The sequence below is a fragment of the Mercenaria mercenaria genome, unplaced genomic scaffold (assembly GCF_021730395.1).
Source record: "Mercenaria mercenaria strain notata unplaced genomic scaffold, MADL_Memer_1 contig_3731, whole genome shotgun sequence".
NCBI classification, from domain to species: domain Eukaryota; kingdom Metazoa; phylum Mollusca; class Bivalvia; order Venerida; family Veneridae; genus Mercenaria; species Mercenaria mercenaria.
In genome coordinates, this window is record NW_026461899.1 from 1 (window position 1) to 16930 (window position 16930).

The window sequence follows — 16930 nt, forward strand, 5'->3', positions numbered from 1 at the left end:
TGAGATATGTGAAACTCATTGTTCCAAAAACAAAACTTGTCCTGGAAATATTCCATATTGCACTGGTTTGCATATATGCAAGTTTTATTTATTATCTGGAAAGTGTCCGTTTGGAGGCCAGTGCACATTTGGTCATGATCTGACAATCTCCCACAATATGCACATTTTAAAAGAAAATTTTTTGGATGGTATTGCAGTAGAGGATTTAAAATTCCTTTTTGGACGGGCAGAAAGTCGAACGTCTGTGACGGCGCCAAAAATATGTAAATTCTACAATGTTGAGGGAGGATGCAGATATGCCGAGTCAGGAAAACTTTGTCCAAATTTACACATCTGTAAGCACTACATTCTAGGCAGATGTCGATTCGGTAAAACATGTCGCAGAAGCCATGATATACTTGAGCGTGGTGTGAAAGAAATCCTTGAAAAGCATGGAATTAGTACATTGAGAACGCCAAAGGAAATTATAGCAGACTTACGAGAAGCAGTATCAAATGCAGGTAGTGAGGGTAGCAGTGTTGGGTCGTCTCCTCTACACAGGGGTATGTCTGGATTGAGTATTGGGTCAGGAAATTACGATGGGAACTCCAGTTCAGATGACAGTGATGGGTACGGTATTAGCCAGGCAAGGGGAAGGAAAGGTTAGGTTTTTTTGTTTTTCTTTGGTGAAAAAAATATCTTATTGATGTTTATGTTGTTACTGATTCAAAACAGTATGAAATCTTTTGTTAAGGTGTTGCTGTAGGCACTGACTTCGAATCACTTAGCCATTACCACTGTAGGTTTGGAACCTCACTTTGGCTGTAGAATTCTTTCATGTGTGGAAGTCATCTAGCCGGCTTTTGGAAGATTGGTGGTTCTACCTGGATGCCAGCCTGTTACAAAATAGAGGCCAGAGGAGCACCTTGGATCTTCCTTCACCATCAAAAGCTGGGAAGTAAAAATGACCACTAATTGACAGGGAGTTAAAACCAATTATCCATATGCATGTGAAACACACATTATTGTAATATTTCTTTTTTAAATAAATTTTGAATGATCTTTATCATTATTTATGAGAAGTATATTTTTTCTCTTAGCATGGAACTACTGTTACAGTACCTGTATCTCCATTAGTATAATTATATAACTATCATTTGAATTGGAAACTAGAGAGCTGTAGAATTTAGATGATGTCTTGTTTTCTTTACATGCATGAACTGTTTTAGCAGTGTATTGTATTCATTTGCATGAATTAGCTGCATGACAATATGTATTCAGTATTTTATTCTATTTAGGTAGGAACAAAAGGAAGCCGAAGCATAACGTTCCCTCAGGTAAAGATGAAGTTTGTGTAGTTACATTTCTCTCAGTAATAATTAGAGTGGTTGAGATTTTATATGTTTACAGTTATATCATCTGTCATAAAAATCTTTCATTGGTTGCAGGTGTGTATTGAAATATCTGGCTCGAGGGTAACTGTATAAGTGGTAACATGGCTCTGCCGAGTTACTGCAAACACAGTCACCTGAGATATTTCCATTAGTAATAGGATCTTCTACCAGTGATAGATGCTTTTTCTCTTTTTAGCTCACCTGAGCCAAAGGCTCATGGTGAGCTTTTGTGACTGCTCAGCGTCCGGCCGAACGTCAACATTTTCTAAAAAAATCTTCTGAAAAACCACTGGGCAGAATTACACCAAACTTCACAGGAATGATCCTTGGGTGGTCCCCTTTGAAAATTGTTCAAAGAATTGAATGCCTTACAAAACTCTGGTTGCCATGGCAATCAAAAGAAAAAACTTCAAAAATCTTCTTGTCCAAAACCGCAAGGCATAGAACCTTGATATTTGGCTTGTGACATCACCTAATAGTCCTTAGTGAAGATTGTTCAAATTATGCCCCTTGGGTGAAAAGAGGCCCCGCCTTTGGGACACAAGTTTTACATAGACTTACTTTAAAAATCTTCTTGTCTAAAACCACAAGATCTAGGCCTTTGATATTTGGTACGTAACATTGCTTTGTAGTCCTCTACCAAAATTGTTCAAATTATAACCCTGTTGTGAAAGAGGCCCTGCCCCGGGGGTCTCCAGTTTTACCTAGACTTACATGTATATAGGAAAAAACTTCTAAAATCTTCTTGTCTGAAACTGCGAGGCCTAAGCTTTTGATATTTGGTACCGGTATGTTGCATTGCCTTGTGGTCCTCTACCAAATTGTTCAAATTATGCCCCTTGGGTGAAAAGAGGCCCTGCCCCAGTGGGTCTCAAGTTTTATATAGACTTAATATGTAGGAAAAAACTTTAAAAATCTTCTTGTCTGAAATTGCAAGGCCTAGGCCTTTGTTATTTGGTATGTAGTATTGCCTAGTGGATCTCTAACAAGATTGTTCAGATTATGACCCTGTGGTGAAAAGAGGCCCTGCCCTGGGGGTCACTTGTTACATGTGTTCAACAGTATAGGAAAAAATACTTAAAAAATTATCAGATCATATTTCCTAGACTGTTTAATTATAATTACCTGATGACCCCAAGTGATTAGGGATCACTTGACTACGACCTTGACCTACTGACCTACTTTCTTGTTTTTTAAGTTACAGCCTTGAAATTTGGATGACATGTACAGTTTTGCACACCGATCTTAAAACTGACTTTCATTGACCATGAATATGACTTTAATACTGACCTACTTTCTAATATTTTAGCACCAGTTTGCCATTTGAAACATGTGGCTCATAATACTCAGGTGAGCGATTCAAGGTCATCATGACCCTCTTGTTTTTTGCATACCATATGTTTCAGATATTAATAGAAAAAATAAAATGAATGCTTTTCTTTAATTCATTCATTCGTAAATTGCAGTACAAGAGTCATCTTTAACCCTAGGTTGTAATATGGTAGAATAAAGAAATTATTTTGTTCTTTTCAAAACTTTTCTTACTTAGAAACAAAATTTGCTCTTTTGTGAATTGAACCCATTTGTGTGAATGTGACTTTTGGAAATCAGGTTAAGTGGGTAAAATAAATACATTTGTAAAGTTATAAAATAGTATCAGTTGGTTTGTTGAAACGTTTCTCTAAATATTTGAGACACGTGAGATAGTCAAAAATGTACTGTATATTGAAAAAGATATCAGATGCTGTTAGAAGTTTCGCTAAGTGTAGATATTATAGAATAATAATTATGTTAAAAACAGGATGTTTCATTTATATTTTATTAAGCTTCCACTTGGTGTCAGTATTTTGAATATTGAAACTTTAATTGAATTTAGACATTTTTATATCACATTTTTTTGTAGAATGCAGTTTATAATTGCAGTTCAAAACTGTGTAAGTTTGTGTGTCATTAAACACTTAATAAAATCATTACATTATATATAAGTTATTTTATATGTACAACACACATGTTAAATTATAATCTTCTCTCCTTTTCCTTCATTTTGCACCCTTTATATTGCTTTGTTACAGTGCGGGCTCATCATGGTCTGCACTATTCGCTATATATATTCAGTCAGTAAATATTCAGTCAACACCCCTTTGAATCATAAGTGGCACTGCCCAAACTGAATGATGGACCAGTCCACTTTAGAAATTTAGCAGGGTAAAGGTTAGTCTTAACAATGAAGACATTTTAATTTTACAGGTCTTCCAAGACCTCCATTGTCACGAGAAAGACAGAGCCCCCTACCAGGACAAGGTCAGGCTGGTATGTCTTTGTCATATCCAGTATTTGCTCCAAGACCAGCTGGGCTCCAAACAGCCCAGAAACCACCTCGACCAGCATCAGCTCAGAGATCTGTTGGTCCACAGGCAGCACAGAGGACACCACGTGCTTCCTCGGCACACAGGCAAGCACTCGCTGCAACTGGTAAAGAATCATGCTTTGTAGACTAAACGCTAATCATGTTTATTTGATTACAGATTAGAATAATCTGTAGAAATTGTATTATTACTACATAAGAATGTGGTATGAGTTTATTCAAATATGCAAACAGGATAAAATCCATGGAATGATATATTGCTGAGTGATAAATCCATTGGATGATATATTGTTGAGTGACTAAATCCATGAGATGAGATATTGTTGAGTGATAAAACTCATGGGAGAAATATTGATGAATGATAACAGGGTTTTTTCTCACCACTTTGGGAACATGACCCATACCCCTGGGATTGGGAATTTTCGCGGCATTTTTGCCAAATTGGGAAAAAGTACAAATTTCAATATCCATTCTTGTTAAAGCCAAAATGAACACAATTACTGATTTTTATGTTTAATTAAATGTAAGTCAGTGTGATAAGATTTACAGATCAATTTCATAGACTTTCATTTTCTTGAAACAGTCAACAAGTCAACCCTGGTAAGTTGTGCTGGTGCAACGTAAATTATCAAAATGTAAAATCGGTCTACCCGAGGTCTCATTATTTAAACTAGTCACGAAGAAGTTGAGTCAATCATTTTTCAACTTTTTTTCCCAGCAATTTTTATCTGCTAACAGAAGTCACCAGGATATTTCACTGTGCCACAGAAGGAAATGATTGCATAACATTTCACCATTAAACTTCAATTTCAAAATGAAAATTAAACGCTAGAAAGCCGTCACACATAACAGGATAAAGTATGCTTGAACGTTCGTATCCGAAAAGATGTTATCCGAATTCCGAGTTATAACAGGTGCCCGCGAGCGTCGCTGTCCGTTGTGTTTCCAATATAACTCGAAAAATTTGGTAATTTAAACTTAATGCTCTTCCTTTTTATTATCTTAATTCAATGCTAGACAAATATAACCCCTAAATGCAAAATAAATAATATCAAGTAAGTTGAACGAACGTATTTTGTGTAAATTTCAACTCGAAATTTCGGAGTATAGTGACGCTTGCGGCCAGGCACTTTGAACTCAAATTTCGTCCTTATAAAAACATTTTGACAAATTATTTATGAAAACATAACTAGGGCATTGCGTTTGTAATTGATTCATTGTAAACTCGATAAGTTTTTATAACTTTATCGCTAAATTATCGGTTATTTTCATACCGATGTATTTTTTTTCAAATTTCAAGATGGGGGGCGACTTTTCATCGGGAAATTTACAAATCAAGATGCAAGAGTAAAGACATATTTGCTGTTTTTCTCGGTAAAACGGGTCGATTTTTCTTGGATTTTTTTGGCTATGAATTGGGAATTTTTCTGCTTCAATTGGGAAAAAAAGATACTATTTTCAATTGGGAACATGACCGAATAACGGCTATAAAATCGGGCAAAAAAAAACCCTGGATAAAATCCATGGGATAATATATTGTTGATTGATCAAGTCCATGGGATGGTACATGTATATTGAGTGATAAAGTCCATGGGATAATATAATATTGTTAAGTGATAAAGTCCATGGGATAGTATATTCTTGAGTTATAAAATCTGTGGGATGATATATTGTTGAGTGGATATACATGTATATTGTTGAGTGGTAAACTCCATGGGGTGGTGTATTTTTGAGCATGTATGTATTCAGGATTGAATCCATGGGATGATTAATTTTTTAGCTTACCTGAGCACAGAGTGCTCAAGGTGAGGTATTGTGACTGGTCATTGTCTGGCGTCCGTCAGCATCTGCCGTTCATTGTGCATCGTCAACATTTGCCTTGTAACCCAATCTTTATGTAACTTATTCAGAATGTTTGTCTTAATGATCTCTAGGTCAGGTTTGAAACTGGGTCATGTGGAGTCAAAAACTTTGTCAGTATGCAAGATCATAGGAAAAGCTTGTGAACACTCTAGAGGCCACAGTTGTGACTCAGTCTTTTAGAAGCATAGTCAGAATGTTTGTCTTGATGATCTCTAGGCCAGATCTGAAGCTAGGTCATGTGCGGTCAAAAACTAAGTCACCCTGTCAAATCAAAGGAAAAGCTTGTGAACACTCTTAGTAAGCGGGCCAAAGTTGTGACTTAATATGTATGAAACTTGTCAGAATGTTTGTCTTGATGATCTCTAGGTCAAGTTTGAAACTGGTACTTGTGGGGTCAAAAACTAGGTCACTAGGCCAGATGAAAGGAAAAGCTTGTGAACACTCTAGAGGCCAAAGTTGTGACTCAGTCTTATGAAACTTGGTCAGAATGTTTGTCTTTATGATATGTAGATCAGGTCGGATCTGGATCATGTGGGGTCAAAAAGTAGATCACCAGGTCAGATCAAAGGAAAAGCTTGTGAACATTCTAGAGGCCACAGTTGTGACGCAATCTTCATGAAACTTGGTCAGAATGTTTGTCTTGATGATTTCTAGGTCAGTCTGGGTAATGTTGGTTCAAAAACTAGGTTATCTGGTTAAATCAAAGGAAACACTTATGAACACTCCAGAGGCCACAGTTGTGACTTAATCTTAATAAAACTTGGTCTGAATGTTTGTCTTGATGATCTCTAGTTCAAGTTTGAAACTTGGTTATGTGGGGTCAAAAACTCATAGGTCAGTAGGCCACATCAAAGGAAAATCTTGTTAACATTCTAGAGACTACAATTAACTACATGAGAATTGGTCTGAATGTTTGTATTGATGACCTTTAGGCCAAGATCGAATCTGGGTCTTCAAACTCATGAGAATTGGTCTGAATGTTTGTATTGATGACCTTTAGGCCAAGATCGAATCTGGGTCATGTGGGTCAAAAAGTAGGTCATCCGGTTAAATCAAAGGAAAAGCTTGATAACATTCCATAGTGGTGTTTATGATCCTATCTTCATGAAACTGGGTCAAAATGATGATCTTGATGATCTTTAGTCCAAGTTTCAATCTGGATCATCTTGGGTCAAAAACTAGGCCACCTGTTAAAATCAAAGAAACATCTTGTGCATGCAATATGGGCTGCATTTTTCGTTTGATGTGCATGAATCTTTGTCAAAATATTTGTCTGCAGGAAATCTGGGATGAATTTTTATCTGGGTCATGTGGGATCAAAAACAAGGTCAGCAGGTCAAATCAAAGAATAAGGTTGTTTACGCCCTAGGGGGCACATTTTTGATTCTATCTTCATAAAACTTGGTCAGAATGTTTGGTATCATGAAGTCTTGGATAATTTCAAATCTGGGTCATGTGGGGTCAAAAACAAGGTCAAATCAAAGGAAAAGCTTGTATACTGTAGGCCATTTTTTTGCTTATTTACACTCAGGCATGTTTGTTTTAGTCCAATCTTAATGAAAATTGGTCAGAATATGAAATCACTAGGTAAAACATGTTTACTAGTTTACAGTTTACAGTTTATTAATCAAGTCAAGGCCCATAAGGGCATCTGACAACAATTATAACAATAACAGTCATAGTATCAAAATCAGAACGGCATGTAAAACATGACAAATTGTTGCAGAAGTAACTGATAATGTGGAGGATGAGAACTAACTATTTATCTAAAAGCAGACATAATTTTCTTACAGAAAACAGCTCATTTTAACAATGTTTTCTTATTGTCATTGTTCATAAGGTTAGAAAATTTGAGAGTATTTGGATATTTAAAATAATATTCATCTGCATATTTTTTTCTATCAACATTGAAATATTTGCAATCAAAAAGATAGTGAAATTCATCTCCTAAAATGTTACTGTTACACAAATGACAAGTTCTTTGTTCTCTTGCAATGTTTTCAAATCTACCTTTTTCTGTTGGCAACAAATGATTCATGCATCTGAATTTACAAAGTGAAATGCTAAGGTCAAAAGGTAAAAGCTTGAAATATTTTTCAAATACAAATTCGTGTTTTATTATACATTCTATAATTTAAACATTTGCTTGAGTTATTAACTGAATAGTTCCAGTTTTGTATAAACTGATCTTTAATTCTAGTGTTAACAACATTTTTGAAGGAGTTAAAAGAGTGAATCAAATGTTATGGTGTGTTACTCAGGTGAGCGACCTAGGGCCATCTTGGCCTACTTGTTTAATTGGATATGGATATAGGCTAAAATCGATGACCAAGGATGATAAATTATGTGGATGTCAATGTGATGTTATGCGTGTGTGTTACAATCCATGGAAGGATTGAATTTTGGTGTCTATGGATAAAGCGTGAAAAAAACTATGAAGTGATTTATTTAGTAGCAATCGATATTATATATATTAATCGTTTTATTATACCCCCACAAAACGAAGTTGGGGGTATATAGGAGTTAGCTTGTCTGTCGGTCTGTTGGATTTCATGGTTTCCGGATGATAACTCATGAAAGGCTTGACTGACTTAAATAATATTTGGTACACTGGTTTAACATAAGAAAATACAGGTTCAAATTCAAGTTTGACTTCAGGGTCAGTAGGTCAGAGGTCAAGGTCACAGTGACCTTGAACAGTTAAACGGTTTCCGGATTATAACTCGAGAACACTTGGGCCTAAGGTCATAAATTTTGGTACACAGGTGTAACATCATGAAGTACAGGTCAAGTTTGACTTTAAGGTCAGTAGGTCAAAGGTCAAGGTCACAGTGACTCAGAACAGTTAAACAGTTTCCGGATGATAACTTGAGAACGCTTTGGTCTAGGATCATAAATTTTTGTACACAGGCGTAACATGGTAAAATACAGGTCAAGTTTGACTTTGAGGTTAGTAGGTCAAAGGTCAAGGTCACAATAACACGAAACAGTTAAACGGTTTCCGGATCATGAAAATTGATATGGAGGTTGGTTATGACCAGCAGATGACCTCTAATGATTTTGAGGTCAGTAGGTCACAGGTCAAGGTCACAGTGATCAGGAACATTTAACGGTTTTCGGACTATAACTTCAGAACGTTTGGGACTAGGATCACGAAACTTAATAGATGGTCATGACCAGCAGATGACCCCTATTGATTTCGAGTTCCAAAGGTCAGAGTGACCCGAAACATTTAAACCTTTTTCCAGAAATATCTTGAGAACGCTTGGGCCTAGGATCATGAAACTTCATTGGGAGGTTGATCATGACCAGCATAAGACCTCTATTGATCTTGAGGTCAGTAGGTCAAAGGTCAAGCAAGTTCGGCTTTGAAATTGGCTTAGTTCTGTGACAAGGCCATATTGTGGGGGTATAATTCGTCACTCCTATGACAACTCTAGTTTTGTAATGTAAACGGTTAGAAATGGATAGCATTGATTTAATTTCAGGGAGAGCAGGTATAAGTAGAGAGATCTCAACAGACCAAAACTCTCGTCAGGTCATCTGTTTCTTTCATCTGCGTGATCGCTGTGCATTCGGAGAATCTTGTCGTAATTTCCATGGTGACCTGCCGTATCAGTGGTTATACAAGCAGCAACGGGAAATGGAGTGGCAGATTCTGCCAACAGTTGTAAACCTAGAGATGGAACTGACCTACAGTGACCCAGAAAACTTAGAGTATTACATGGATATAGGTCAAAGGTCAGCCAGTTTTATTAGCTCGTCTGATTTTTGAAAAAGATCTAGGAGATAATTATTGTTGTCATTTGATCGTCAACGTTGTTTAAATTTTTTGTTTAAGTCCACCTTTTCTCAAAAACCAAAAGAGCTAGAACTGTGAAACTTTGCACACTTGTTTTTCATCACTTAGGCCAAGAACTATAACTCTGATGTGCATTTTTAGCTCATAGTGATAAGGTGAGCTTTTGTGATTGCCGTTCGTCCGTCATCTGTCCAGTTTCTTGTAAACAAGATAGAGACCACATTTTGCAATCAATTTTAAATAAACTTGCACACAACTTGTATTGGCGTAATATCTCTTGGATCCAACCCATCATGGGTTGCAGAGTTATGGCCCCTTTAAGGGCCAAAATTTGATGTTTTAGCTTTTGCAGCTATATAGAGACTTCATTTATTGTTTGATTTGATACAAGCTTGCAAAATATCTTTAACAACAATAGATCTTAGATTTCATGATGAATCCAACAGATCCAATCATAAATTCTGGAGTTACGTCCCCTGATAGACCCCTGAAAGAGTCAGATTTTGTTAGCTCACCCTGTCAGGGTGAGCTTTTGTGATCACCCTTCATCAGTATGTCCACAATTTCTGATCAACACGATATAGACCGTATTGCAATCAATTTTTATCAGACTTGCACACATCTTTTATTGGCATATTATCTCAGTTCCTTTTGAAAACTGGCCAGATCCTGTCATGGGTTCCCGAGTTATGGACCCTTAAAGTGCCAAACTTTGCTAAAATTTTACACTGTAGGGGCCACAGTTTTGATTCTATCTTCATAAAACTTGGGTCAAAATGCTTTGTTGTCATGAAGTCTTAGATGGTTTCAAATCTCGGTCACATTGGGTCAAAAACTAGGTCACTAGGTCAGATCAAAGGAAACGCTTGTTTACACTCTAGATGCCTCTTTAAATTGCTCCAATCTTTACGAAACTTTGTCAGAAGTAGGAAACAAACTGTGGCTATGCACTGACCTGGAACCTTGCAGGTCTCAAAGCCCTAATGTTGGTTATCGCACAACGGTGCTCATGTTAAAAAATGTTTAACATTGTTAAAAATCTAGTGATTGCTAATTATGAAACTGTTACTATAGAAAATATTTATTTATTTCCAGTGTAAAGGTAATATTTAAAACAATGACGGGCACAAGTGTTGGCGGACAAAAATATGACATTCATAGATTGTCAACTTCATCTTCTGTAGAGTTTGAACGACAGCCATTAACAACTGTGTGGAATTGGTATTGGAAAGATCATGTTGGTCAGTGGGTAAAATATGGAGAGGTAATACAAATTCATACTTTTATTTTTCGTTGGTAGTTGGGAAGAGGGAGAGGGGACAATTTCAGGGCTGTTATCTGGACAGGTCAATAGGAAGGGTATATCGGGCTGTGATGTTTTCGTTACTGTGAAATTGTAGGCATGAAATTATGTGATTTGTAGGCATGAAATTATGTGACTTTGACCATAATGTTTTTTCCATAGGGACATGTATTTATGTATGTCACCTTTTGAAGATAAAGTGAATGCAAGTAACTCGTTTATTTATTTGTTTGGATTTGATTTGTGGATTGGTACAGCCATGAAATCCATAAAAAAAACAGTTCCCCACAAATATTAGAAATTATTCCACAGTGTGAAGGGAGGCTTCCGTGGCGGAGTGGTAATGAGCGCTGACTTCAGTTCACTTGCCGCAGATACGGATGTGGATTCGAGCCTCACTCAGGGCGTTGACTTCTTCATGTTAGGAAGCCATCCAACTGACTTACGGAAGATCGGTTGTTCTACTCTGGTGCCCTCCCATGATGAAATAATGCACAGAGGGGAACCTGGGGTATTCCTCCACCATTGAAGCTGGAAAGTCATTGTATGACCTAAATATGTGTCGGTGCAATGTTAAACCCAATAAAACAAACAAACAATATTAAGCTTTATACATGAGAAGACATGGCTGCTGTTACAAAAAACAAATATTAACAAAATCTAGAGATCTGAACTAAATTGCTTTGTATTTTAAAATGCAGTGTTTAAGTAAAGTTTTATCTACGTACATGTGGCTTCAGTAATCAGGGGTCTCGCTAGGTCCAATTTTTAGCTCACCTGTCACAGAGTGACAAGATGAGCTTTTGTGATTGCGCAGCGTCCGTCGTCCTTGTGTGCATGTGCATAAACTTTTGCTTGTGACCACTCTAGAGGTCACATTTTTCATGGGATCTTTATGAATGTTCATCTTGATGATATCTAGGTCAAGTTCGAAACTGGGTCAGGTGGGATTTGAAACTAGGTCAGTAGGTCATATTTTTCAATGGATCTTCTTGAAAATTGGTCAGAATGTTTACCTTGATGATATCTAGATCAAGTTCGAAACTGTGTCAAGTGCGGTCAAAAACTAGGTCAGTAGGTCTAAAAAAAGAAAAACCTTGTGACCTCTCTAGAGGCCATACTTTTCAATGGATCTTCATGAAAATTGATGAGAATGTTCACCTTGATTATATCTAGTTCAAGTTCGAAACTGGGTCACGTGCCGTCAAAAACTAGGTCAAATAATAGAAAAACCTTGTGACCTCTCTTGAGGCCATATTTTTCAGGGATCTGTATGGAAGTTGGTCTGATTGTTCATATGATATCTAGGTCAAATTCGAAACTGGGTCAACTGCGATTAAAAACTAGGTCAGTAGGTCTTAAAATAGAAAAACTTTTTGACTTCACTAGAGGACATATTTTTCAATGGATCTTCATGAAGATTGGTCAGAATGTTCACCGTGATTATATCTAGTTCAAGTTCGAAACTGGGTCAGGTGCAATCAGAAACTAGGTCATTAGGTCTAAAAATAGAAAAACCTTGTGACCTCTCTAGAGGCCATATTTTTCATGGGATCTTCATGAAAATTGGTGTGAATGTTCACATTGATGATACCTAGGTCAAGTTCAAAACTGGGTCACGTGCCTTGAAAAACAAAGTCATTAGGTCAAATAATAGAAAAACCTTGTGACCTCTCTAGAGGCTAAACTTTTCAATGGATCTTCATGAAAATTGGTGAGAATTTTTATCTTGATGATATCTAGGTCAAGTTCAAAACTGGATCACATGAGCTCAAAGACTAGGTCACTATGTCAAATAATAGAAAAAACGATGTCATACTCAGTTCAAAACTGGGTCATGTGGGGACAGGTGAGTGATTCAGGACCATCATGGTCCTCTTGTTTGGGAGAAGTCACTTCTCCCTCAATCTGATTTAGGGAGAAGTGGGGAGACTTTAGGGAGAAGTGGGAAGACTCCATCGATTTTTAGCTCGACTATACAAAGTATAAGGAGAGCTATCCTACTCGACCCGGTGTCGGCGTCTTTCCGCGTCCCCACCTTGGTCAAAGTTTTTTAACACTTTCTCTTTTTTCAACTTATTTCTGTAATTACTTGATGGATTTGATTCAAACTTGAAATACTTATTCCTCATCATCATCAACATCATCTGACATAAGGGCCATAACTCTGGCACCAATATTTCATGAATTATCCCCCCTTTTCACTTAGATTTTCAGGTTAAAGTTTTGATGCACTTTCACTCTACCTCTGTTATTACAGAATGGATTTGATTCAAACTTAAAATAGTTGTTCAGCATCATCACCCATATCATATGACACAAGATGCATAACTCTGGCACCATTTTTTCATGAATTATTCCCCCCTTTTATACGCCCGTTTGAAAAACGGGACGTATTATGGGAACGCCCCTGGCGGGCGGTTGGACGGGCGGGCGGCTTCCACATACTTTGTCCGGAGCATATCTTCTTCATACATGGAGGGATTTTGATGAAACTTGGCACAGTTGTTCACCATCATGAGACGGAGTGTCATGCGCAAGAACCAGGTCCCTAGTTCTAAGGTCAAGGTCACACTTAGAGGCCAAAGGTCAGATACAAGAATGACTTTGTCCGAAGCATTTTCTTCTTCATGCATGGAGGGATTTTGATGTAACTTGGCACAATTGTACACCATCATGAGACGAAGTGTCATGCGCAGGTCCCTTCTTTAGAATTACTTCCCTTTGTTGTTACTATAAATAGCTTGTATTGTAACTGTTTATACACCCGTTTGAAAAACGGGACGTATTATGGGAACGCCCCTGGCGGGCGTGCGGGCGGTGTCCACAGACCTTGTCCGGAGCATATCTTCTACATGCATGGAGGGATTTTGATGAAACTTGGCACAGTTGTTCACCATCATGAGACGGAGTGTCATGCGCAAGAACCAGGTCCCTAGGTCTAAGGTCAAGGTCACACTTAGAGGTTAAAGGTCAAATTCAAGAATGACTTTGTCCGGAGCATATCTTCTTCATGCATGGAGGGATTTTGATGAAATTTGGCACAATTGTTTATCATCTTGAGACGGAGTGTCATGCGCAAAAACCAGGTCCCTAGGTCTACGGTCAAGGTCACACTTAGAGGTCAAAGGATACAAGAATGAAAAATTCAAGAATGACTTTGTCCGGAGCATATCTTCTTCATGCATGGAAGGATTTTGATGTAGCTTGGCACATTTGTTCACCATAATGAGAGGGAGTGTCATGCGCAAGAACCAGGTCCCTAGGTCTAAGGTCAAGGTCACACTTAGAGGTCAAAGGATACAAGAATGAAAACTTTGTCCGGAGCATATCTTCTTCATGCATTGAGGGATTTTGATACAACTAAGCACAAATGTTCACAAGCATGAGACGGAGTGTCATGCGCAAGAACCAGGTCCCTAGGTCTAAGGTCAAGGTCACACTTAGAGGCCAAAGGTCAGATACAAGAATGACTTTGTCCGGAGCATTTCTTCTTCATGCATGGAGGGATTTTGATGTAACTTGGCACAATTGTACACCATCATGAGACGGAGTGTCATGCACTGGTCCCTTCTTTTGAATTACTTCCCTTTGCTGTTACTATAAATAGCTTATATTGTAACTTTTTCATTACAAGTGGTAGGGAAAAATCGAGACCACTTTTCTGTAGTACAACATGCATGTTACATCAAATTCTGAGGTGTATTTTGAGCTATCTCTACCTGGTAAGGATTTTTATATGGACTTGTAATTTTTTTTTTTTAATTTTTTTTTTTTTTTTTTTTTTTTTTTCTCTCTCTCTCTCTCTTTAAAGATTAACTTCCCTTAGTTGTTACTATAAATAACTGACATTGTAACTTTTTTATAATTGAAGCTAGGGAAAAACCAAGACCACTTTTCTGTGGTACAACATTGATGTTACTTCAAATTTTGGTGTATTTTAAGGTATCTCTACCTGGTAAGGATTTTTTTTGTGGACTTAGAAAAATAAAAGAATTACAATAATTTCTAAACAAAAAAACATTGTAAACAACTAGAAAATTAAAATTCCATTTGCAAATACAGGTGCTAGTGTAAAGAAATTTACTGTGACGGGCATATATTGTGACATTCTGGCACTCTTGTTCATTACTAGTCGTAGGGAAAAATCGAGACCACTTTTCTGTAGTACAACATGCATGTTACATCCAATTCTGAGGTGTATTTTGACCTATCTCTACCTGGTAAGGATTTTTGTGTAGACTTACAATTTTTTTGGGGGGGATTTTTTTTTTTTTTTTAAGATTAACTTCCCTTAGTTGTTACTATAAATAACTTACATGTATTGTAACTTTTTATACGCCCGTTTGAAAAACGGGACGTATTATGGGAACGCCCCTGGCGTGCGGGCGGCGTCCACAGACTTTGTCCGGAGCATATCTTCTACATGCATGAAGGGATTTTGATGAAACTTGGCACAGTTGTTCACCATCATGAGACGGAGTGTCGTGCGCAAGAACCAGGTCTCTAGGTCTAAGGTCAAGGTCACACTTAGAGGTCAAAGGTCAAATTCAAGAATGACTTTGTCCGGAGCATATCTTCTTCATGCATAGAGGGATTTTGATGAAAGTTGGCACAATTGTTCATCATCATGAGAAGGAGTGTCATGCGCAAGAACCAGGTCCCTAGGTCTAAGGTCAAGGTCACACTTAGAGGTCAAAGGATACAAGAATGAAAACTTTGTCCGGAGCATATCTTCTTCATGCATTGAGGGATTTTGATACAACTAAGCACAAATGTTCACAAGCATGAGACGGAGTGTCATGCGCAAGAACCAGGTCCCTAGGTCTAAGGTCAAGGTCACACTTAGAGGCCAAAGGTCAGATACAAGAATGACTTTGTCCGGAGCATTTCTTCTTCATGCATGGAGGGATTTTGATGTAACTTGGCACAATTGTACACCATCATGAGACGGAGTGTCATGCACTGGTCCCTTCTTTTGAATTACTTCCCTTTGCTGTTACTATAAATAGCTTATATTGTAACTTTTTCATTACAAGTGGTAGGGAAAAATCGAGACCACTTTTCTGTAGTACAACATGCATGTTACATCAAATTCTGAGGTGTATTTTGAGCTATCTCTACCTGGTAAGGATTTTTATATGGACTTGTAATTTTTTTTTTTTAATTTTTTTTTTTTTTTTTTTTTTTTTTTCTCTCTCTCTCTCTCTTTAAAGATTAACTTCCCTTAGTTGTTACTATAAATAACTGACATTGTAACTTTTTTATAATTGAAGCTAGGGAAAAACCAAGACCACTTTTCTGTGGTACAACATTGATGTTACTTTCAAATTTTGGGTGTATTTTAAGGTATCTCTACCTGGTAAGGATTTTTTTTGTGGACTTAGAAAAATAAAAGAATTACAATAATTTCTAAACAAAAAAACATTGTAAACAACTAGAAAATTAAAATTCCATTTGCAAATACAGGTGCTAGTGTAAAGAAATTTACTGTGACGGGCATATATTGTGACATTCTGGCACTCTTGTTCATTACTAGTCGTAGGGAAAAATCGAGACCACTTTTCTGTAGTACAACATGCATGTTACATCCAATTCTGAGGTGTATTTTGACCTATCTCTACCTGGTAAGGATTTTTGTGTAGACTTACAATTTTTTTGGGGGGGATTTTTTTTTTTTTTTTAAGATTAACTTCCCTTAGTTGTTACTATAAATAACTTACATGTATTGTAACTTTTTATACGCCCGTTTGAAAAACGGGACGTATTATGGGAACGCCCCTGGCGTGCGGGCGGCGTCCACAGACTTTGTCCGGAGCATATCTTCTACATGCATGAAGGGATTTTGATGAAACTTGGCACAGTTGTTCACCATCATGAGACGGAGTGTCGTGCGCAAGAACCAGGTCTCTAGGTCTAAGGTCAAGGTCACACTTAGAGGTCAAAGGTCAAATTCAAGAATGACTTTGTCCGGAGCATATCTTCTTCATGCATAGAGGGATTTTGATGAAAGTTGGCACAATTGTTCATCATCATGAGAAGGAGTGTCATGCGCAAGAACCAGGTCCCTAGGTCTAAGGTCAAGGTCACACTTAGAGGTCAAAGGATACAAGAATGAAAACTTTGTCCGGAGCATTTCTTCTTCATGCATAGAGAGATTTTGATATAACTTGGCACAAATGTTCACCACCACGAGACGTAGTGTCCTGCGCAAGAACCAGGTC

The 16930-nt window shown here is 37.4% G+C and overlaps 1 protein-coding gene across 1 annotated transcript in view; it reads left to right on the forward strand.

Moving 5' to 3' along the window:
* Nucleotides 1-4: 4 nt before the first annotated feature.
* LOC128553354 (protein mono-ADP-ribosyltransferase PARP12-like) overlaps nucleotides 5-16930 on the forward strand; it is a gene marked incomplete at its 5' end in the record, with an annotated part of 36441 nt that continues 19515 nt past the window's right edge. Inside the window, 5 exons of the mRNA XM_053534493.1 lie at nucleotides 5-641; nucleotides 1278-1316; nucleotides 3621-3845; nucleotides 9090-9342; nucleotides 10499-10667. Of these exons, the coding sequence (XP_053390468.1) occupies nucleotides 5-641; nucleotides 1278-1316; nucleotides 3621-3845; nucleotides 9090-9342; nucleotides 10499-10667 (1323 nt within the window). The remainder of the gene's footprint in view (nucleotides 642-1277; nucleotides 1317-3620; nucleotides 3846-9089; nucleotides 9343-10498; nucleotides 10668-16930) is intronic.